A 25,323-nucleotide genomic window follows, 5' to 3' on the forward strand; every position below is an offset into this window, starting at 1 on the left:
AATTTTACTGGTCTTGTGCTTCCCAATGTGTTTTCACCCATCTGTGATCGGCCCATTCTTGCATATGAAAGTAATCTTGTATACCTTTGGGAAGGTCTGACAGCCAGCCTTTGTGGCTTTTTGCTCTGAGACCTAAAACTCAATACACTTTTTTGTTTTTTTAAGTTAAAACATAAAGATTTTATTGTTTCACAGGTATTGTTCAATGATTTTCAATAAAATAAGATTGGAACATGGAAAGTATATGCTGTCAGATATAAAAAATAAAAAAATAAAAAAATAAAAATCGCTATCGGCATGTCAGGCTTTCTAAAGATCAGTGATCCGCCAGAAAATTGTGATCTTTGAAGTAAAACAAAAGTTAAAGTAAAGCACCATTTTTTTTAAAGAGAGTTACAGAACAATGGTACCATCTATGTTACTACTCTGTGAAAACAAAGGTCTGATTTTTGTAGGCAGAAACAGTTGAAGGAGCTGGGAATTCGACTCTAACAAATGGAAATATTAATGTTGGAGGCTAAAGTCTGATTCATACTTGTGGCTTGAATCTGAGCAGAGCCTACACTGTAGCCCACGGCATTGTGGTGTTTTCGGTGCCACTCTGAAATTACACCCACAAACTGAGAGTTTGACCAAAGTGTGGAGCTACGGCCAAGACTCAAGGCAGAAATACCCATCAGGCCGAAGAACTGGATGAGAGAGTCAAGAAAACTGTTTATTCCTGTTATTTCATGGCATAACAAACAGAGCAGAAAGAAAAGATAAAGCTGTGCAGCCCTCCTTTAAAAACCTGTTGATTCTACTTTCTTTACTATCAGTAAGTATCAAAGTAATGAAGAGAGATAAATCTATGCTCATGTTTTCAACAAAGCTGAAAGTAAAGAGAAAGGGGGAGCAGCAGTGGTTTAAGGGCCGAAAGTCGTTGCTGAAAAAAAAGTGTACAGACAGACAGAAGAAGAGCTTATTGTCCTGTTTTGACTTTGTGAGAATTGAACACATGTTAAAACCTGACTAGCATATTTACCCCATGTGAAAGTCTGACTGAGTGTATGACCAAGGGATTTATATTGGGGGCAATAAGGCAGACGGGGGATAGCTTTAACCGTAGGGGGTCAGTTTGAGGAAGTGTAAACCCCCACTGAAGTTTGGACATGTGTTTTTTCTCAATCTCAACAAATGTCGTGTATTGACAAGGGTGTAGGCAGCTGTCCTGGGGAATATTTATCACCTCAGCTCAAACTGTATATAAGCCAAGACAACCTCTCTGTTGGGAGAGAACACCTAGCAGAGGTCTTCTCTCCATGCTGCATGTGAATAAAAGGAAATGGTTCATCACACTGTTATTTTGTAATCTTTAAACTTATTTCGAGTGCAACAGGAAAAATTTCCCTGACATTTGGAGGTCCCACCGAGATGGACGTTCTGCTGTCTGCTGCTTGAGCCTGGACCGAGGGTAAACTGCCGGCAGGGGTCTCTTTTAGACTCAGGGAAAATTCTGCTCCGACAAACGGAGGACAGGATCCCGCCTGAAGTCAGGCCAAGTGACCGACAACAGATGCTCCATCCATTTTCAGAAGTGAGTACAGTGTTATGAATCATTCCTTTTAGTGTTTTAAGTCCCAGCGGTGGGCCATATATGCATCCTGTGCGACAGTGATGAAAAAGCTTTAAGTCCCAGCGTGGGCCGTCGACGAAACTCCACGAGTTTCCAGTGTATGTTAGTGGAGGACTGTCGCACGTAAATCCTTTATGGTCGTTTGCAGACTGGCTTCATGTAGTTCCTGAATCTCCAAATTTTTCATGTGGTGTTGGAGGCCGTCATACGTGACTGGTTTTAATCCCTGCGTGCAGGCTTTAAAATCAACATGAGAATAGGTTTTGAAGCTGACATGGAAACAAAAATTTGACTCTAAATTGTTAAAGAAATAAATTAATAATAATAATAAAAAAAAAAGTATAATAGGGTACAGCAAGTGGCTGAAGGAAAGTGGTTTTGGAAAAAGCCTTTTAAGTAGGAGTTCTAGATAATCCTCAGAGGTCAGAAAAGTTAACAACAGGCTGATATAGGATACCCCTCTATGATAAAATGGGCGTATGAGTGAAGAAAAGAGATAAAACAAATAAACTTTGTGGTTCTCATTCAGTGTCTAGTATACTTGGAGTATGCTAATGGGGTACGGTGCTCGGAACGTAAGTGTCATACAACCTACCTGGCTGAATTAAGAGTTACCCGAAGGTAGAGAGTGATTGATAAGATCCAACCATACTTTGTATGGGAAGATCAGTGTGAGTGAATATTTGTGTGTGAATGATAAGCCCATTGAAAGTACAAGCACACCTGTCCCTGTGAGTCAGAAAAGAAAACCAGGAAATTATGGGGAACAAAATTGGGAAACTAAAAATGCTACCTGACCCTCTCACAGGCCCTGCTAAAATAATGACGCAGAAATGGGGGGAAGATGTTGTTGCAGCTGTTCCACTCTGGCACCATGTCACCAAGGGGGTGTTTCCATTAATAGGAACTTTAAGTACTGATTGTTTGAAGAGATGTAGAGTTATGTTAGAACAAGAGGAGAAGCAAGTAGGGAAGGAAAAAATGGACTGGCATGCGTTCCAAAAATGGGAAAGAGAAGCAGAAATAAGGGAAGCAAAGTCAGTAGCAGGATTGATGGTAAAACAAGAAATGAAGGAAGAGAGTATGTGAAAACAGAAAGAAACAGGAACGTAGGGGAAGAGATGTGGACCTGCCCCCTGCTAATGTTGCTTCTGCAGTTGCTGCCCCTCCTCCTCAACGTGTGGACTCTGCTGCAACAGCTGCCCAGGAGGATCCTGGGCAGGAGGAAAAGAAGGAGGGGGGAGTGTATCCTGACTTGCCAACTTTGTCTCTGACCCTAAAACCACAGAGACTAATGTTGCTTCTGCCAAGAACTCTTCTCCCCTAGCAGCATCTTTCGATTATTGGCTAAGGAGCCAAGGAGACAAGAAAGGGGCACACCAGATGCCAATGTTGGTGTTCCCAAACCCCCAACCAAGACCAGCTGATGGAAGTGATTGGGAACCAGAGGTGCATCTGTACAGACCCTGGCTACCGGATGAGCTGAAAGGGGCAGCGGAGCTACCAGACCCACAAAAGACTGGAGCTGGTCCACCAGTCCGGCATTTGGATCAAGGGACTTCTTCAACATGATTGACAGACTGTACGAAGCAGTGCGAGAGGCTTTCCCCTTGAAGGTGTGCTGGCCTGAGATTCACAACACCAAACAAAAGGAGGGTGAGTCAGCAGCTGATTATCGTTCACGCATGGAAAGTGTTTTTGCAGCTCACTCGGAAGTTGATGTGGACAATGTGGCCTACAACGACCTGTTGAAGACAGCTCTTGTGAATGGACTGAATCCAGAACTTAAGAGCCGAGTCATGACGACCTGCATAAGCTGGGAAACTGTGTCTATAGCAGTCGTTTGGACACATGTTCTGCACGCTGAACGGAATAAGGTAGAGATGAAATCCAGACATGTAAAGAAACTGCAAGGTGCTCAGCTGATGTTCCACCAGCAGAGTGGCCAGCAGAGGCCAAGAGGTCAGCCACAGGGGAGACAGTTTCACCAGAAGGACAGAGGCAAAAGGAGACCAGATCTACAACCAGCTGCCCTGTCGTCCAGGAGAACGGACCCAGTGATTTGTTACCGTTGTGACGAATATGGGCACATGGCACGTGACTGTCCAACTCTGGATCAAAGAGGAGGAGAGAAAAACAACAACTGGCCACCTACAACTCCTCGGGGACTGTCTGTGCATGCACCAGGACTGCCAGTGGCACAACCATAGGAGCACGCGGGGGCAGGTCAGAACAAGAAACACACAGATGAGAACACAAATTTAGAGATACAAACAGATAAACCAGTTGTTACATATCAACAGTGTGTGCAACTAACATTAGATTCCAGGGCACCCCCTAGGCTGACTCTTAAAGTACAGGGTGTTAATGTGACATTCCTTGTAGACTCAGGAGCAGAGGTCTCAGTAATCCAATGCAAAGTTCTTCCTAATGCTCCTAAGACAACTAAATTCCTCAAAACTGTGGGAGCATCAGGCATTACCAAATTTGAACCAATATCAGAATTATTAACTGTATGTTTTGGCGATTACAGAGGTAAACATCCATTTTTGCTTTCAGAAGTGTGCCCTGTAAATTTGCTAGGTAGAGACCACATGTGTACTCTGAACATTACCACGCATTGTAACTCTATGGGCATCAAGATTACATGTTTAACTGCTGGGTTGTATCCTGTGGGTTTATGTGAGAATGATTATTATTATTCATGGGATATTTTGAACCCTTGTGACACAGACAAACTGCTGTTGTTGACACCAGAGATTACAGAAGTTCCTAGATGTTTGCAATGTGTGTCACATGTTTCACCAGGTACAAGAAATCATACATTTGAAGAACAATGGAATGTGGGGGAAATAGATGAGGACATACAGATAGATAAAGTATTTGTGGGATTACAGTTTTCAGTAGCCTCTGTCTGTTTGTCTGAATCTCAGATGAAGCTGTTTTCAACTCCTGGCTCTGTACCTCATATTTCATTAACAAAACAGTGTAATAGCTCTTGGGTAGCTATAGGACCTTGGGTTAAAAAGGCCTTAGAAGCATCAGATTGGCTGGACAGATCAGATGGTAGTTCTTATTCTCCTTCTTTGCAAGCTGCATGCTACTCAGTAGAGATTAAGATAAAGGTTGTTCGCACTACACATACTGAGACACATGAAATTACACTTGTGCCATTGAGTGCTGAAGAGGAGGAATTGCTTTCAACAGTACCAGACAATTTATGGGCTAAGAGTAAGTTTGATAATGGAAACATAAAAGGTGCATCTCTGTTGTAGTCCAGCCTAAATCAGCCTACAGGCCATGTAAAAAGCAGTATCCACTCAGCCCTGAAGCTGTTCAAGGCATTTCTCCTGTTATTCAGTCTCTCATTGAAAAGGGTGCCATTGTGGAATGTCCTCTCTCAGCATGTAACACCCCTATATTGCCTGTGAAGAAACCAAATGGGGGGTGGCGACCAGTTCAAGACCTTAGGGCCATGAAGCAGTTCATCATCCAGTTCCAACTGTACCAAATGTTGCAACTCTAATGTCGCAGGTGCCAGCAAATTCTTGTTGGTTTTCTGTAATTGACTTGGCAAATGCATATTTCAGCATCCCAGTTCATCCTGACTCACAATTTTGGTTTGCTTTTACTTTCAATGATAAGCGCTACACTTGGATGCGAATGCCACAGGGATTTGCTGCAAGCCCAACTTTGTTTGCGGCTGTAGCGGAAAACCTGTCGCACTGGCAGCCAGAGTGTGGTAGTAGACTGGTACAGTATGTTGATGACCTCTTGGTGTGTTCCCCTTCACACAGTGTCTTTGCTCTGGTTCTTGGCAGACAATGGGCATAAGGTTTCAAAGGATAAGCTGCAGCTTGTTACACAATCAGTGCACTATCTTGGCCATGTAGTTACACCTGAAGGGTGCAAATTAGGTCCGGACCGCATCCAGGCCATCTTGGATGTTCCTAAACCGAAGACAAAGAAACAGATGATGTCTTTTTTAGGTTTAGCAGGCTATTGCCGTCCATGGATTTGTGATTTTGTGGAGATCTCCCGTCCCCTGTATGATATCACGCATGGGGAAAAACACTTGGCCATGACTGACTTTCTGACTTGGACTCCTGACGCAGAGACAGCTTTTTCTGACTTGAAAAAAGCATTGACTAATTCTCCATGTTTAGGACTTCCAGACCCGACAAAACAGTATAATCTTTTTGTTTCTGAGCGTGGTGGTTTTATGTCAGCAGTTTTGACTCAGTCTCATGGTGACAGACAGCGACCAATAGGCTATTACTCCAAACGACTATCCACCACTGAGAGAGCCATGGTGGCTTGTTTAAGAGCTGTAGCAGCCGCCACTGAAGCAGTTCTAGCCACAGCTGACATTGTTGCTATGTGTCCTCTTGTTGTGCATGTACCACACGCTGTTCATTCTTTAATCCTTCAAGCAAAAACTGCTCATCTGACTCCAGCGAGGCTTTTGCACTGGCAAAATGTTTTACTAACCATGGCTCATGTTACTCTGAAGAGATGCACTGTGCTTAACCCATCAACTTTGCTTCCTACAGAAGAGGATGGAGAACCACGTCACTGTTTGGAAATTGTTGTTGCAGTGTCAAAACCACGAGATGCATTATTTGACACACCTCTAACAAACCCAGATTGTGTGATTTTTGTAGATGGTTGTGCAATGAGAAATCCAACAAGTGGTGCCCCATGTGTTTCGTATGCTGTTTGTTCTGAGCATGACATAATTGAAAGTGCAAAGTCTCCTGAGAATTTATCTGCACAAGTTGCTTAACTATATGCGCTCACCCATGCTTTCATTTTAGGAACTGGACAAGATATCACCGTGTACACAGACTCCCAGTATGTTTTCAATGTGTGTCATAACGTTCCATGCTTTCCCTTAATGATGTCTCTTTACTCCACAAAATAGGCTAACCCTGGCAGGAATGGATGATGACATGGTCAGGTATTGCTGTGCTCTTAACCATGCTCTGAAGCTCATCTTTCCAAAGGTGCACACAGCCCTTCCAGAGCCTACAGCAGTGCAACTCCACAACATCGAGCCAGGTGACTGGGTGGTGGTGAAAGATCTGAGGAGGAAACATTGGCGCCATCTCCGGTGGACAGGACCATACCAGGTGTTGCTGACAACTCCTACAGCCATCCGCCTCGCTGAAAGGGACACCTGGATCCATGCGTCCCAGTGCAAGCCCTTTCCTAGGGATGGGCCTACTTAAAGAGAGACCGTCTAGCCAGGGGAAGATCATGGAGGGCCGCTGGGGGAAGATGGTGATTGGAGTCATCATGGCTGGAGTGGGTGTCATAACCACCATCATCCGGAACAACGCTGGTGGCCTAGAAGAATTGGACTCCACAAGTCCTCATATATCCATTTACAGCACACATTCTACTGATCCATTTGCATTCACCCAACAAACTGACGTCATGTATACTGATTCTTCTACACCCCGTCCATTACACATGAACGGGTGCAAACTTGTGAACAATGACCTGACAGACTTCTTAAGTGCAAAAGGCAGCACGAAAGAAACCGGGAAAACTGATGAATCATCAACAAAGACTAATAACAACAAGACTGTCAAGACGGCCACAATAGAACCATTAATTAAGAAGAAGAGACAGTTGTCTGAGCAAACGGACTGGATACCTTGAGGTTTTGGTGTTGGTACTCTAATTGATAAAACAGAGAAGTTGTATAATTATGTTTGCTTTTTCATAATTTCTGCTTTCTTTCTTTTCGGATTCTTTGTCGGTGTATTGATACTTTATACCAGTCAGTTTTAATGTTATGTTGCCACTTTGTGCCAAAAGGAGGGAATGTGAGAATTGAACACATGTTAAAACCTGACTAGCATATTTACCCCATGTGAAAGTCTGACTGAGTGTATGACCAAGGGATTTATATTGGGGGCAATAAGGCAGACGGGGGATAGCTTTAACCGTAGGGGGTCAGTTTGAGGAAGTGTAAACCCCCACTGAAGTTTGGACATGTGTTTTTTCTCAATCTCAACAAATGTCGTGTATTGACAAGGGTGTAGGCAGCTGTCCTGGGGAATATTTATCACCTCAGCTCAAACTGTATATAAGCCAAGACAACCTCTCTGTTGGGAGAGAACACCTAGCAGAGGTCTTCTCTCCATGCTGCATGTGAATAAAAGGAAATGGTTCATCACACTGTTATTTTGTAATCTTTAAACTTATTTCGAGTGCAACAGGAAAAATTTCCCTGACAACTTTTATGTTCTTAAGAAGCCATAAAAACGTCCACACCTCCACACAGACCTGCTGAAAGGAGCCGGATTCTGCCTGCTGTGTGTGTCTCTGCTCAGCCCCCCTCCGCAGGCTAACACTCCTCTCATTCACAGGTCAGCAAACACTTTGCGAGGTCCGTGTGGCGCTCGTAAAGATGCAGACACAGGTGTCTGTTGTGAACACACACACACACACAAACAGAAGAAGGGGACTGAGTGTCTCTTGGTCTCTTTGCGTTTGTTATCAGAGCCGTCTGTGAGGGTCTCGGCGCTTCACGATGTTGGACACGTCATAGGTCAACTCTAGTATTCCATCAAAAGTAAAAACTCTATGAGGAAACTCTGGTCCAGCTCTCTGAGGGCGCTGCTTTTTTTCTGCTTTTGACACCAGACAAACAAATAAATCCAAGAACAGCTTGACCCAAAACACCAACCGTACGTCATGAAATAATAATGAAAATCTTTACCCTTGATACCTGCCAGGCTGCATGAAGAGCATCCAGAAGCAGGATTCTGATGGTATTACAGAAATGTAATCTCTGAACCAGGCTAAATATTTGTCTCAACAAAGCTGTGACCTTAAATGGGCTGACATCTGAGCTATTTCACGTTACACTTCCTCATATTTAAAGTTCTGCAGATGTGTTTTTGTGCTCAGGGACAGAGCAGGGTGCTGTTTAATGCCTCTCATCCTCCCACACACTAACGGCTGTTGAGATCTCATGTCAGAAAAAAAAAAAAAAAAAACTCAGGTGGACTGGAATCAAACTTCTGTTTTCCGCTCAGATCTGGCCCAGTTTCAGCAACGTGAAGGACCTTTTTCTGCATTCTTTCATCCATTTCAGTGTTTTTATTTCCTGTGAGAGGAAACTGGGGCACAAAGCAGCATGCAGCCATTTACAATTCAATTCTGCCTGGATGGATGTCGATGACACAACCACGAAGCAAATGAGGAGGAAAAGCTGGAGATAACCGTAATCACAGACGATCTGCAAGCTCTATAATCACCAAGCAGACTCACTGAAGACCTGCAGAAGAGAGCGTAAGACCTGGAGACTACAGACAGAATGAGGTAATCACGCTCACAGCCAATCAGCTTCTCTATTCAAGTGTGTGAGTAAGTTTCCATTAGCCTCTGACCCCACCTTTTGCTCATCACCTCATCTTGAAAATGTTCTCACCTATTGGATTTGCTCAGGCTTTTAGCACCAAAGAGCTGCAGACTGGAAGCAAACTACTTACGCTGAAATGGAACTAGGCCATAATGTAGCAGACCGCGAGGTAATCCGTCATCCCAGCACAACCATTAGCTGCTCATTTCTCCACTAATCAATCCTCTGATCATAGAAAAGCAGACACACAGTGACAGGAAAAGAGGCCGCTGGCAACAATATTGTAGATGAGGCGAGGGAGGTGTGTGTGTGTGTGTGTGTGTGTGTGTGTGTGTGTGTGTGTGTGTGTGTGTGTGTGTGTGTGTGTGTGTCAGTGTGTGTGTGTGTGTGTGTGAGACGAACAATGAATGTGGTGAGGGCGACAGTGGCAGGCTGTGCCACGCTGGCCCACATAAAGCCGCAGAGTTTCCCCCAGAGGGCTGATACTCACAGAGCCGAGAGGAATCAGTGCAGCAGACCGTGCTCTCTTCATATCATTCAACCAACGCTGCTTTCAGGAGCACAATGTGAGTGTTCCTGCCACTAACACACCTGCTTATCACTCTGCAGTGCTAGAATTTCTACCACATGTTGCTGCTTTCTTCCTTTTTTAGTCTCTCTTTGTTTACCCGTCTGGTTACGTCTCACTAAACTACATTTGAACGTTGCACAGGCTACTTCTATAAAGCTAAAGCTCACTCGACAACTCTTACAGCTGACGTTTTTAAATTAATGTATTAATTATGAAATTGTAAGTGTTCAAAAACACATGTAAGACGATACACAGCAAGATGAAAGTTATAAAGCGGTGTATAAAAATACTTCAGAATGCAGGATAAGAAATATTTGGGAACTGTAAATGTTTGCAGGTCTAAAAACATCATGAAAAAGTGCTGCGTGAGTCACACACTCATACTGAGGCACATTTAAACACTGAATGCCTCAGAGAGGGGAAAAATCTTCCTTTGACCCCAGAAATGTGCATCAAAACCAGTTTTTATCAGTCACTGCCTCAGTTATAACCTGTCTGGTTGTTAAGTACTATTTTTGCCCCGCAAAACTGGAGACTGATTGGTGCATGAGCTCTGAAGTTATATCTCCTCTTCCTCACTCACAGATATGTCTTCATACAGGGTCTTCTGTATTCTAGTCCTGACCTGGGACTGTGAGACCGACTGCTGACAGCTGAGAGCTTCAGCCAACTCACCAGGATCCCTGGAGCACTCAGTGACGGCTCCCAGCTCGGCACACAGAGCCAATCATTTCAATTCTGAGACAACTGAAGCTAAACCATGTACACACACACGCACACACACTGACCGCTGCTTATAACCACAAGTTATCTCTCTACAAGAAGAATGCAGAGACACAACCTTGAACTTGTCTGGAGTGAAACTCTTACCCAGTGTGTCTTTGATGTTCTTCACCAGCGAGCCTTTCTTCAGGCTGTTCTTTCGCTCCACGTAGTTTGACGGCACGTACCCCGTCTGGTTGGCGGCATTGCGGACGCGCCACCACGTCTTTGAGTCGTCCAGGAGGTAGAGACGCTCGTTTTTTCGGATGTCAAGTTCCTGGTCCTGCTGGGCCGTGTAGTCCCACTTGGCTACAACAATCACCTCCTCTGTCATCTTTCATGGAGTCCTCCTGTGGAGAGGAAGAGGATCGTGGTGAGCCAATGTCACTGAGGAACAAACAGCGTCTGCACAGGGATCTCAGTCAAAGAAACAATGTTCGAATGTAGAGATGAAAACATCCAAACAAGGGACACGGTTGTAAACACAATCACATCCTCAAACAGCTGCCAGGGAGCAGATGAGACTGTCATGGTGCTTGAAATAATTAATCATGAATTAAAAATTAAATAATACCAACTGTTAATGAGTCACTCACAAGATCCTTTTGTGATTTACATTTTGAAAAGAGGAAAACAATCAGTACAAGCGATGTCTTTTGATCCATTATTCATTCAGGGGTAATTAAGATTGACAGAGACCAGCATAACATGTTTCCTCACTCTTTTTAGTCTTTATTTTGTCTCTTTGGTGATGCCATAGTAGCTTTGCATGATTTAAAGCTAAAAAAAAATCCTGTTATCCTCACACTGGTGTTTCAGAAAAAAAATTTCCAGCCTCTATCTAAAACACTTCATTTCAGCTTCTGTCTCTTTAAGACTCCCTGCTCCACCAACCCCCCTCACTCTGATTGGTCAGCCCTCGAGAGAGGCCTGGACTTGGTGTTGGAAGCCCAGACAGATTCAGGGATTTCTGCAACTTATAAACCTGCACACGTTTGGTACAAACATCCTGCATTGTTTCTTTAAATCTATTCTTTAATATGTTTAAGCATGATACCCCCTCTTTAACGTTCGCAATGATTTCTCCCATGCAGGGTAACTTTAAGGTGAGGTTTTAAATCTCAGTGACAAGTGATAGGTCATTACAAAATAATCCAAATTCAGCCATGCACACGGCTCCTAAACCGCTTATCCTAGCTCACACAGGGCATTAGAGAGGATACACCGGGGGCAGGTTGGCAGTCAATCATAAGGCTACGTTACATAACGCGGCTCAATATGACTTTGAAATTGGTGGAGGTATTTAGCGCCTTAACTGAGAGTTAAATCCATAAATCCTGGGGTTTAAAATACGGCGTAATCTCAAACTTGCTGACCACGAAGATCGCATCCAAACTGCAACAAATATGGTCACCATGGATTAGTGAGCATTTTATTTTACGAATGCAAAACCAATCATTTCAATGAGTGATTCCCTTTGTTACAGTGTCAGCTGATTATTAAAATTGTACAACACATCTCTGATGATGTAATTATGCAAAAACATAAATGAAAACAAGAAAAAGCTGCTCTGAAATAAAAAAAAATCAGTTTCTTTGATGCAGAGCAGCAGAAACACAAATCAACATGTTCATTTTGCATGCTTCTCTTGCACACACACACACCTGAGTTAAGCTCTGCCTATTAGTTTGTGAGACAGACAGTGAGCGATTACACGCTCTATTTCCCGGGCTTCAGGTGAGGTGATTGGACAGAGGTTTGCTGGACCACCTTAACCGCTGAGGGATTACACGGATCTGCTCTGGAGACAGCTCCACAAAAAAACCTGATTGTCTATTTGGAGATATGCATGAAAGGATCAGGACAGTTAAATCCAATTTTTTTCATCCCCACTTTGAGAGAAACTTTTCTGACTGCTACAAACGCGAGTCACGGTATGAGAACCATGCGAGCAATCCAGTTTATATTTGGTCAGCAGCAGGAAACGAGACGACTGGAATGAATGGACGAATGAATGAGGAAACACGTGAAAGGTGCAGCGAGAATTCAAAGAGCGAGTGATTATGTTGTGAAACCTCTTGTTGCAATCAAACGAAGCTGTGCGTTTAATCTTATCTTGTGCGCCGCATTGTGTGCAAGCTTTGATTTATGGAACCTGGCAGTAAATCACCCTGACATAAATAAGAGCTCCCTTTTATGAGGCATTTTAAAATGATTAAATAATTCATCTAAAAAAAAGGGAGCCGTGTTGTAAAAGAAAAACCCCTGCTGAGTCATCGTAAATGGAAAGAACAGTCATAGTAGATGCATGCAAGGAGAAAGCACGCTGGTGATTCATGCATATTTAACATTTGTGCACAACAACAGAAGAAAAACACAGCAGAAAACGTTGAAGATGGTGTGAGATGTGTTTTCCTGAACTTTTATTGTCATTTACGTTTTCTACCGTAATGAGAGGGCAAAGCCACAAAAGAGAATTATGACTCACGGGAAGCAAAGCTGCTCAAATTACACCGAATAAAAGATTCCATTACTGCCGGAAAAGATTGATATCTTCTGTGGAGGCTGGATTTTATGAAATGCAAATGGAGGCACTCCACCAAGCCGGCTGGTTTTCAACCAAAGATGTTTAATTCCACTCCAATTAGGCCACACGCACAGAGAGAAAGATCAGCCATCTCCGAATATATTCTTACTCAGACACAAACTGAAGTGTGTGACATAGAGACGCTGCGTGACAACATCTAAAAGCTGCAGTAAAAATTCAAATGCAACAGTTTGTACAGTAAAGAGCAGCGAATGTGCCTCTGCTTGCCGTCACTAAAGCTGTCAAACTGGATTTCTTCGCAGGCCAGGACAGGGACAGCAGAGGAGAACGAAGGAGGAGGGGGGAGGAGGGTTGTACAACATGCAAACTGGGAGAGTTTATGTTGAGTTCACCATAAGTTAAGTTACCCAACTTTCCAGGAAAATGACATCTTTTACAGTAGCAGAAGGAAGACGGTTGAAGGTCAGTCCGACACGCGAGACGAGATGAAAAACGAAGCAGCTGGTATTCTTCAGAGAGCTCGGGCAAGGAGAGAGGAATTGGCAAATTTATGACAAGATGAAGGACGGTGACGCCAACTCTTTAGGAGACAGGAGGTATGTGAGCGTGCTGCAGCCTCTGTCCGCCTCAGGCTGGATCAGACGCTGCTTTACCTCCTCCTTATTACATTTGGTCCTCCTGGTGCAGCTGGATGGATGGATGAGCAAATGTGGAAAGATCAGCAGGAGGAATTACTGTCACCAGGTTTGAGGTATTGAAATAGAAAGCGGATCAGAAGTGATGGAATTAAAAGCCTCGTTTGTTTGTTTTGTTTGGGAACTGTTCTCTTTCATTTTCCTGCTCTAGATGGCGAAGAATAAGAAGAGCGTGGCGCTGGTCCAGCTCAGCGATTAAATCACACGTCTTGTGTACAGAGGCCAAAGATCAAAGGTCCACATCTGACCTGTTTGTCTTTGCTGCACGTCATTCCCCATCGTCCCATCCTATCACAAGGACTCCCAATCTGCAACCATCTGGTTCCTGTCATCTCTAACTCTCCGTCTCCCACACACTTCCTGTTTCTCTTCAGCTCTTCTTTCAATAACCTAAACAATCTCCTAAAAAACAAGCCGAAAGAATCTGTTTTACAATTGTTTCCTTTGTGTATAAACCTCAACAAATGTCTGTTTTCATCCCCTTTCCTGCTAAAGAGGGGGTGTTCTGCTACAGAGTAACAGTGCTGGAAGTTCAGACTTTCAAACCTCTACAAATTCATACATTGTAGAAATCCCTGTACTGTCAAGATCTTCATCAGTCTTCCTGAAATAATGAGGTCTGTCAACCACAGAGGTCTGCCCATAGCCCTGCCCATGACAGGCCTCTAGAAGGCTGGCCAATCAGAAGGAAGGAGGATTATGAAGCAGGGAGCCTGAAATACATGAAATCAGCTCCTACAGGAGTATTAAGGAGACAGAATAAAGTCTGAAAACAGCTGAATGCCTTCCTTTAAAGTGAGCAGAAATAGCTCCTTTGATTATTTGCATTTCTTGTACTTTTTTTTTTATTATTCCATGATTTCTACTACTAAAATCCCTCCAGTTGAAGCTGTAAGCAGCCCAACACCTCCTGGTTGACCGTATCAATGATGAAGACAATAATCTCCTAAAACCACCTTATAACCTCACAATAAATCCTTCATCTGTCTCTCTCTGTGCCATCGTTTCTTTCCACTCGTGACTCTGTATAAATTGGCAGAAGAAGAAGAAGAAGCTATATTCTCCGATCCCACCACGGGTACTTGGCCTCCCCTCATCCATGATACCCAATTCTCTGTCTCCTTGACAACCTCACTCATCATTAGACAGAGTGATGGGAATGCCGCTCAAAATCAAGTCCAGTCTCCTCCTCTACAGGCAATCACGAGAGGCAGAGCAGCAGATATACCAGCGCTTCTTCTGATGCATGCTAAAGTGCCCTCCCTGTTGAAGTGGGAATGTAATCCAGGAGTGTGTTTTATCCTGAATAATCCACAGGTTTCTCTTTAAAATGTTCTGACAGATGCAAACGTGCACACCAAAAACAAAAATCTTTTGAGAGATCTTGGGATTAAAAAGAGTGAACCCTCTGACCCTCCATTCCTGTGCTGAGGAAGTTAAAAAGATGAGACTTCTGATCCTCCTCTTCAGCGAGTGGGGGAAAGCTCCCCGCCTCTTCAGTGCCACACAAAGAGAAAGAGAAAGTAGAAGAGGATTATAAAAAGGAAGGGATGTTGGAAAGAGAAAAAATCTGGCTGAGCTTTCTCTGTTTGGCATTCAGGTCAATGACGGGCAGGATTCAGCCAATAGGAGATGTTTCCCCTCCTCCCCCGCTCCTCTCCACTCTGATGTTCGCGGTGGTTTCTTCTAACAGGAAGGCTTCACTCCCTACTGGCATCAGTGTTTGAATAACAGGCTGAAACATGAGGAAAACAGACTTCTGGTGCAGACGATTTGAAGAGGCCTTATGGTCGTCGTCACTGACTTTCTGTCTCCAACATCTAAACTGAGCCTGAGCAGAATGAGAGGCCTTCACCATACGGTCAATATTAATGATCACTCACATGCTTACTGCTGCTGATGCTATGGCGATATCACAAAACAAGCTTAAAGAAGCTCACTCAGACAAAAACATTTTCCATCTCTCACACTCACAGGCCCTAGACCCAGGCTGCGGTTTGTGACATAAGCTCATCCGCCTCTTTCTGATGAGGTTTGTGGTTACTCTTCTCGAGTTTCAGGGGAGAAAATCTAAGATGACACGAAAGTAGTAAAAAAAAAGCCCCAAATTTAAACCACACAAGAGCATCTCAAAAAGCAACATTGGGGGTGGGGGGGTTCTCGCTCCCAGCTTAAAATAGTCCAGAGAAAGGCAGCACTCTCAGACCACAAATAGAGCTGCTATCTCTGCCATAAGACTGCACATCTGAGGACAGAAGAAGTAGGATGTAAAGTCTGAAAGAAGAGAGTTTGAAGCTTATCAGAACTAATCTGTCCGTAGCAGAAACAGGGTGCAGAAGTTACCCTGATTTACAGCCAGTTCGGTGAATTGTGGTTACATTCATGGATCTGAAAGTAGTTTTGGAGTCATTAGATATTCAAAAAGCTGAACAGCTTGTGGCTTTTACATGAACTATAAGAAACATACTGGTTATAAGCAGAAGCACCTGCACCGTTTCCCCAGAGTGAGATTATGTGATGTGTGCTTTTATATCGGTTGCTGCTGTAGTGCCTGTGTCCTTGTCTGTGTGCTTGTAATGCTATGCTGCTTTATTGAAGTGACAGTCAAGTAAGGCCCCGTTAACTAAAACGTTTCAACTGAAAACGCTGAAATGCGGTGAAGAAAAATCTGGATTTACACAGAAACACAGAGGAACTAAAAAACGCTGTAGTAAGCATGCCAGGCCTGTAGTCGCTACAACTGTCTTGTCCAGAAGCAGCTTTTAGGGAATCTCCACCAAAGTAGAGTTGAGCCGGTCATCTGGTGGACTGGGGAATACTAAGTTAAAAAGTGGGGCAAATGATGCACATTTTGTGTAAAGACAATCAGCAGATTCAGTAGATTGAGCAGCACAAGCACAGCACGGTAGTTTGCGATGATCATAACAACGGTACTGTTGTCCTGTTGTATGCGCTCGTGAGGAGCAGAGCGTGACGTCAGTGTTTCCACTGAAAACACCCGGCTTACTGTTAACACGGCAAAGGTGTCGGCAGCGCTTCAGGAAATTTCCACTCTGGAGGTTGTTTTCAAAAGATTGCATTTTAGGTCGGCTGAAACGCCGTTTCCGTGTAAACGCAAGGCTGAAACGCAGCAAAACTTTTGCGTTTTACCCTAAAATCGTTGTCATGTAAACCCAAGTTTTGAGCACCCACCAGGAAAAACACAAATCAGCAGCGATGATCGTGAGTAGCACTGAGCAGAAAAACTCCTTAACATCATTTAAATTCCTCAGATATTTTCAAACGCCAACACTTACTCTGACTTGAGCCAAAAGCCTCGTCTTTCAAAACTCAAAGCTCCTTATTTAACGGGAGGTCTGCTGCAGATATTTGCTCTGTAGTTAAGTGTCATACTCATTGATATACTGATGATATTCTACTCTATTTATACCAACAAGTTATGCATCACAGCCAGCAATACGCTTAAGATATTCACTTTAATTTACGCAAAGAAACTATAACTAGTATATCACAATATGCTGATGATAGTCCACTTCATTTAAGCTCTTTTATGATGGAGCCAGTAAGGCAGAACTAAAATAGGGATAGACCGATTATCAGCCAGGCTGATTATCAAGGCCGATATTTGGCATTTTGAGGCATATCGGCATCAGCCTTTTTTTTAATACAACGGCCAAAAAGAAACAAATTTGAAACTGTGTTGTTGCGGCTCTGATGCAACCGCTCCGCTGTCTGCAGTCACTACTCAGTCCCCAGCACTGTCCCACCCACAGTATCATCTGATTGGTTACAAGCAGAGCCATGGCTTGGGTAACAGCTAATCAGCAGTGCAGTTATTACAGTTATTGCAGTTGCATTGAAATGTTGGAAAACTTAATATATTCATTTTTTTATGTTTTCATTTAACTTTATAAAGCATGTTGCTGAGCCTGGGAGCTCATTAATAAACTCATGCTTGAAGGCTTTTGAATGCAGTACAGTGTTGGAGTTTGTATCATTCAAAATTTTGACACTAATGTTTTCACTTTGACTGCAAATTAATATCAGCTTCAATTTGGTTATTAGCCTCCTTGACTACAAATAATCGGTATCGGCCTGGAAAAATCCATATCCGTCTATCTCTAAGCTAGAACCATCAGACTGCTGCACCAAATACTTGTACTGGTTTTGATGTTTTTTGTGATTAAAAGTATAATAAAGCTGTTTTTTTCAAGTTACAAGTAAATATGGGAGTAAATCATAACCTCGTCTTCATGAAGAAAGGTGTTTTATTCCACTAAGTTCAGAAAAATAGGCCCTATCTCTGAAATAGTGCCCTAATTAAGGAAACAAAACAGAGGTCTCAAATAAAAGCCTGGTCATGATTTCTTGGTATTATCTGACATCATTGAGAGCCTTTTCAGGCTGCTCGGTTACTAAAATATCCTTCATGTCTTTTGAGTATTAACTTGAATTTCTTCAATCAGACAAAAGAGGAGATTTAAGGATGTCGCCGTGGGCTTTTTTCAGTAACTTTTTACAACCCGACAATAAAAAAGTACAAACTAGCTATTAATTTATCAAACGACCTCTCTATCTGACATGTGCTGATGTATTGTGCTCTCAGCAGAGCCCAAACACACATCAGACGTGCGAGTTGTTGAATCACGCTGGCTGCTGAAGCAGCAACGTTGTGATTTCTCACACTTCTTTACAAAAACGCAATAAATCTTCACTTCCCCCAAAAGGATGATGACAGAAAAGTGGAATTCCCTTTTTTCTTCAAGTGAACCTTCCTCCTCCCCCCAACCATTCCCTCTTTCAGAAGCAGTTTCTCACATGTCACTTTCACTTTCTGTCACTACTTCGACTCTCCTCCCCCCCAGTGAAGCGAACATTGTTGAATGCGTTTCCATGACACTGTGGGTGGGTGGCCGCGTTTTCTCTGTCAGGGTGCTCCCCAAAAACTCAGATCTGTTTCTGATGGATGAAGTTGAATCAGAGAGCCCTCCATCTGAAGTAGTGTCTCCCTGGTAGAAGGGTTATCTGTGTGTTGAATTCGCTATGATTCTAACACCTTAATCTGGCAGCAGATTGGTGGCAGTGCTGAAAGGTGTGAGCGTGCATTAATACCGTTATCCACTCACTGCATAACACATTCACTGTGCAGACAGACGGGAGGTATTCATGTTTTTTAAACCTGATTTGTGAGAGATGACATGATGCTCGCTGTTTAAATATTCACCTACTAATGAAGAATACCATGTTAACTTTGGTATCATTATTCCATCTTAATCACACTGAAAGATGGAGAGCAACACAGAATCCCTGCTGCAGTCGGCTTTTTCTCTTCATCCAGAAATAACCAACTTCAAACTTTAGTTGTTTACTTCTTCATGCCACTTCACCTCTGTGTAAAACAGAGCATTACTTGTTCACTCTGCTCACCACCCTGCTCTCCAAACATGATGAGACGTCTCAACCCCGTCTCTGTGACGCAAGCTTTAATTTCTGTCTCTTTTTTTACTTTAATGCAGCTTCAGCTCATCAGAGAGGAGGAAAACACCCGTCTCTATTTTTACTCTCTCTGTGACAGCCTGGTATCTGCGTCTCCTGGCGCAACAACAAAAGGCAAACACTGTAAAGCACAGCGGGGCCAAATGTAGTGAACACAGCTTTGATGTACAATGCTGCTAGTTTTCCTTTGACAGCCGGAGACGGAGAAACCTGAGGTGGTGTTTGTGTGTGATGCAGACAGAGAGAAAGCTAGAGGGAGGGACGGAGATAAAGAGATAAATAAAATATGTGGGTGAAAAGCGGGTCACTTAAGTCCAAAGTCAAACAACAAAGGAGAGGCATTCACTACAAGAAACAGGAGAAACAGTTGTGTTTGGTGCATTTCTGTGTCAGTAAGTTATTACAGCAGAATGCAAACGAATGCAAACATCTGGATTAAATGCAAGCGATGCAGACGCACACACTTCACCTGTTGGACTCAGTGGCTTTGCTTTAATACAGTTGAAGGATACTTGAAAATACCCACCAGCTGACTTCAGATAAAAACTCCCTGCTCTACCTCTTCCCTGACTTAACGGTCTGTGTGTGTGTAAACACGCAGAGAGCCTCACATCCATGTAGTGACGGTCTCGCATACTGACGTCATGACTATGAGACATCGACCAGTGTGTCATCCAAACATTTGACCTCTTTTTTTTTTTGTCCATTCGGGAGTCAAAGCAGGAAATCAATAAAAACCACAATCAATGAGAATTAGATCTGATTGAAGGAAGCTACTCTCAGCTTTTCTCTGAGAGTGTGCTGACACTAAGAAATGTACAATTAGAGATGCTTTTCTCCCAGTTGATCAATTTGAAAACACCAGACACACATCCAGTTATGAGGAAAGAGGCAGTAGGTTTTTGCAAGTTTCAACAGTAGAGGAGACAACGTACCGTCCTCACCATCCCATCTGACTTGGTTTCAATGTCAGTGCAGCTTATCTCACAATGCAGCGTTAGTGATTTGGGTGTATTTATGTTCATGATGAGGGATTGGTCCTTGAACTTGGAGAAGTTGTCGATTACTCGGTGGGAGAAGCTGCTCATTTGACAGTAGCCACGGTTACATGAGGAGTTTTCGTCTTTCTGAATGGAATCTTTCTGAATGACTTTTCCAAAAACAATAGTATACATGGAAAGGAATATTCCAATCTCTGGTCTACACGCGCCGCTATAATCAAACAGAACAGTCAATGGGGCATGCGCAGAAAAAATCTTAACCACGTGATTTATCAAAGAATGTCTCTAGTTGCGTCTTTCGTCATATTTGAGCATGCGCTGAAAGAACGCACCCTGACAACTTTCCGTTTGAGTGGATACATGATACCTCAATTGGTTTGGGGAAAGGAATATTCCACCACTGTGAAACCGATCTAATGTCCATTCGGATTGGCACTTTTCTCTAGGAATGAGGTGTATACAAAGGTTAAGTTCTTTCTGAACAAAGAAACAGAACGCAAGCGGAATATTTGGGTCCATGTATACGTGGCTATCAAGAGGTTGCTGAGAGTTCTTTGATCTCAGTGGGTTTTCTCCTCAGAATACATCTGAAAGAGTGAGATCTACTCACATTCAGCGTTAAGTTATGAAGGGACTGTGCCACGTATCTATAAAGTGAGTTTACTCTCAGTTTCACCACCAAAGAAGGTGAAAGATGGAGTGACACGGTGGACAAAGTGATGCAAAAGTTTCACGGGACAATCAAAAGCCGAAGCATGGTTTTTGATTCCTACATAGGAAACCTGTTTGCAATGCAGCAGAGACTTTATGCAAGAGCCCTTTACTACATACACCTCAGAGTTTAACCCACTGAAGACACGTTTCCACCAAGCAGACCAGAATGGATCAGTACAGTTTGGTACAGGTCAGATCAGTAATGCCTGATCCTGTTTGCATTGTGTGTCCTTGTTAGAATAAGTCAGATGCCGATGGCTACATCAGCCACTTAAAAGTGTGACAGCATAGCAGCGTGACACAGTATTCCCTGCAGATAAATCCAACAAAGAAGAACGACACGACACAGTAAACAAAGAGAAATGATGGAAAACATCAAAGCGCAATCAAGCTTTGTTTCTTTATTACAAATATCGCACAGGAAGTGACGATTCTTTCAACCAATCAACAGACTGCAGTGTTTCTAGCTGCAGCTTCTGGGGTCAAACTGGCATGTCTGACACCCAAACAGAAAAGTACCAAAAAGTGGGAGACCTGTGATTTGGAGACCTGTAGCGGTGTTCCTCAAAGTAAATGCAACATAAGGCGTGCCGTACTGAACTGAACTGCTTTATGGAAACAGGGTTTTGGATCGAAGAGGCCGGCTATGAACACCTTTAAAAAGTGAAGCATGAATTATACACAATCTCTACAAACCTGAAGGTTTTCTGGAATAAAGTTCAGAGTTGTCAAGGTTCACTTAAGCCTGCATCTGGAGCAGGTAGAAACATGAAATAGAGTCATTTGATATTTTGAAACTTGGGCTTTTATTTGTTGGAACATTCTTGCCTTGGCCCTTGTGTATTTCAGCAAATCGAAGCCCATTTCATTGGCCAGATGTCTTGAAAATAATGACATGGTCCGAAATGACCTACACGTCACATTGAATGTATACAAGTAAACATTGCATCTGAAATGCAAAAGCTATGACAGAACTGATTTTTCCACTGGACCAATCTTTTAGAACGTGAGGGCGGTGATGCATCAGCTCTGTTTTGTAAAAACAGCCTCAAAATTAATTATGCATAAACTCCATAATCAGAATGAGTCTGCTGCAGGGTTTCTCTCCAAACAAGCTCTGCAAATCTCCATCCTGTCAAAATATGGAGAGGAAAAACAACTCTTAGCCGCTACTTTTCCTCTACACTCCCAGAGGCTGAGTTTAACAAGACTATCCCAAAAAAAAAACACAACAACACACAAATAATAATAATAAGTGCTGCAGGACGTGTAGAAAACGAGTGATGTGCTCTACAACATATTGAGTAGTTTGAGGCCAGAGGCGTGAAATGTTTCCACGCTGCAGTGTCTTATTGGCTTTCAAACTTTACTTTGTTGAAAATGAGCCGCTTGTGGAATCAAAGAGACAAAGCGCCCTCAGCAAAAACTCTGCAGTTCAGCTTTTCTTGGACAGCAGATAGTCAATGCGATCAATTAACATCAGAGACCATCTATCAGGAGCGCTGAGCGGAAAGAACAGATGCTGCAACAGAAGAGAAAACTCAGACATCACTAACGACAACATGATTGTATTGAAAGTCTCAGGAAATACAAAAATCTGCAAGGTGACCCTCTGCAGCTGTCCAAACAGCTTCCTGATGAATCTGACTCAAGCTGCAGTGATTATGATGTTTATTTCTCTAAATGAGCCAATTAATGTCGCAAAAACGGTACTACGAAGCGATTACACAAAATTAGAGGGAGATAATCAACAGGAGAAATAAACAATGATGTTAATCAGAGATGCAGCATAGCTTTTGCTCCACGTGGAAGTGTTTAATCCAAGCAACACAATTGAACTTCAGTTCATCAAACTCTTTGCTGTTTACAATGACCATCCCGGGATGCAGAGGCAGCAGGAGAAGAGCGGTGTAGGCCTGTCACGATAACTGCTAAACGATAATTTTCCAAAATATCATTGCCGATAAACAATATTATTGACAATATTATCTAGATTTTTTTTCCCATTTTTTCATTGATGTAATTATGATAAATGGGATAATAAAGTGAGTACACCATATCAAAAGCAAGAAACTTTGATTTCTTAAGAGTATTTAACTGTAATTAAAAGGTCAGGACTTTTTAAATAAAATAAATTAAACAAAAAATATAATAAATTTAACAAACAAGAAAGAGAAAAAAAATACAATGAAAATGAAATGGACTCTCTTTTAAAAAAAATACATGTCAATGAAAATAATTAATACTAATCAAAAACAATAAAACATAGACCCTGTCTCTAAAGAAAAAAACAAAACTCAAAAAAAATAAATAATAAAAACTATAGCCTAAATAAAAGGGAGTTTATACAGTTCCTGAATTGTTTGTGACATGTCCTTTTTCCCAGTCAATCCGTACTGTCTGTCAAACATTTTTAACATTTCTGGCTTTCAACCGTATTGAAGGGCTGCATTTCTTTGGCAATGTAGCTGTCTTTGAGCGCCCACCATTTGGCGCTTTTATTTCTATTTACTTTGCCGACCAAAAGCCTCAGTAAGAGCGGATTGTCAAAGAACAAGGCTCTGCTGCACGTCCCCTTCTTCTTCTTCGTCGCCACTATTTTCAAACAAATGCGACATATCAGCTCGTTGGTGTTCATGAGCTCACACTTTGTTCATTCTGATAAAAAACAAAATATTCCCACACTGGGACTGTGGCAGGCGGCTTAAGAACCGTATATTTCGTGCCATCACTCATATTAGCGTGTGTTTCCTCCTTACCCCTCAGCTCGCTCGCTTCAGCTCTCTCCGTGTGTACGCGTGAGCAGCCCCTTCTTCACCCCAAAGATCGCATTTTTGACAGATGCTCACTCCGCTATAAATCCGCTAAATCTGCTATAGAACCTATGCACCCTGATGTTAGGAAAGACGTAGTGAGCCATCTTCTCATTCAGCCTCTTTGGTCGAAAGAGAGGAGGAAAACAAACATGCATGCACGTGTCAGTTTATCGAGGCTGGCAAAGCTTAATGAGGACGTTTTTATTTATCATTCAGTTAATTGATTTATTGATTATCGTGACAGGCCTAAGCGGGTGTGTGTTATAAACTACCCTACACCCCTACAAGCCTCACAAATACACTCAACATGCTCACGGCTGACAGAGCCTTCATAAGTGATGGATGCTGCATTATCAATGGAAGTAAATACAAACAGCTGGATCTTATCATCAGAGCCATCAATCACCATCATGACACAACAGACATATTGTAAGATTCTTTTGTTTTAGAATAACCAGCATTAATATCACGTTGAAATGCTCCAGTGTGATATTGAGTATGAGAAACGATGCCCTAGTTACTTTCCTCTAACCTCAGAGTGTTTCCTATTTTTGGGATAAAGCATAATTATGGATTCAAAGAGGAAAAACAAAGAAGAAAAAAAACTTCCCTCAAGGCTCAACTACGAGACGTCTCACTCTGATACAGTTGATCATATACATTACTGTTCCTCTTCAAGAATCCCTTCAAGCAACAACTGGAGGAAGATATTTTCTCTTAATGAGGCAACTTGGGAGGGAAACCCGACAAGTCGGGTCTTCTGTGGGCAATTGTGTTGCGTGCACAGTTTGCATCTTTGAGCTAATTCAACTTGTGCTTTTGATGAGTATGCAAGCCGTGCTACCATAAATGACCCGAGAAACTTGCAATCACCCTGAGCTGCCAACTCCACTCTGAAACAAGCTCCTAGAAGAATGTGTGGTAAAATGAGGTTAGCAGGAGTGGAAACAAAGTACAGAGACAGACTTCTGTCAGTCCTTTCGTCTCCTCTGTTCAGCACAAACCACAGTTGACTCAACCCCAGCCTGAGCTTCACCTTCTCTTTGTTCCCTCTGCTCCATCGGTCGTCTTCTCCCTCAGCTATGGACCTAAATTATTCTCTTTGATCAGCTGCTACCTCGAGGCTCCCGAGAGAGACAGAGAGGAAGGGAGAGCAGGTGGATGTGGTGAGGGCAATGCAGAATGAGTGGTGCAATGCACTGCTGACCTGTTGAACACCTTTAACCCTCCATCCCTGAAATGCAGATGAGAGTAATTCAAGATAAAGCACGAGTCAATGTCTGAGGGAATGGTCGCAGAAGACCATAAAATGTTCTAGGCTATGAATTAGAAATACACAGAAGAGTAAGATTTGTGTTCCTTATTGCATTTAAGGGAAAAGTCCAGACATTGAAAAGGGGCTATTTTGCTTTCCTTTATTTTACACGTGAATTCAAAGTAGGGATGCACGATATTGGATTTTTGCCGATATCCGATATGCCGCTATATCGAAACCCCTTTTGGCGATACTGATAATCACAAGTTTGTTTGTTTTTTTCACTGTAAAGAAAGTTAAGTCTATCCTGTACTGGAATTTATATGTTACTCTTATTGTGACGGTCTTATTTGTTTAAGAAACACACATAAAACAAGACAAAAAACATTTGATTTTACCATAAATAAGAAATGTATTATTTTTTCAAACCCAAGACATTCAGTATTGAAATACAGGAAAATAATTTCTTTAG

General features: G+C 42.6%; 1 protein-coding gene across 1 annotated transcript in view; it reads right to left on the bottom strand.

Moving 5' to 3' along the window:
* nck2a (NCK adaptor protein 2a) overlaps positions 1 to 25,323 on the bottom strand; it is a 42,935-nt gene that overhangs the window by 5,343 nt on the left and 12,269 nt on the right. Inside the window, exon 2 of the mRNA XM_074695388.1 lies at positions 10,435 to 10,676. Within this exon, the coding sequence (XP_074551489.1) occupies positions 10,435 to 10,660 (226 nt within the window). The 5' untranslated portion in view covers positions 10,661 to 10,676. The remainder of the gene's footprint in view (positions 1 to 10,434; positions 10,677 to 25,323) is intronic.

The sequence above is a fragment of the Halichoeres trimaculatus genome, unplaced genomic scaffold (assembly GCF_033239565.1).
Source record: "Halichoeres trimaculatus isolate MK-OKI-2021-1 unplaced genomic scaffold, fHalTri1.1 fHalTri1_scaffold_19, whole genome shotgun sequence".
Taxonomy (NCBI): domain Eukaryota; kingdom Metazoa; phylum Chordata; class Actinopteri; order Labriformes; family Labridae; genus Halichoeres; species Halichoeres trimaculatus.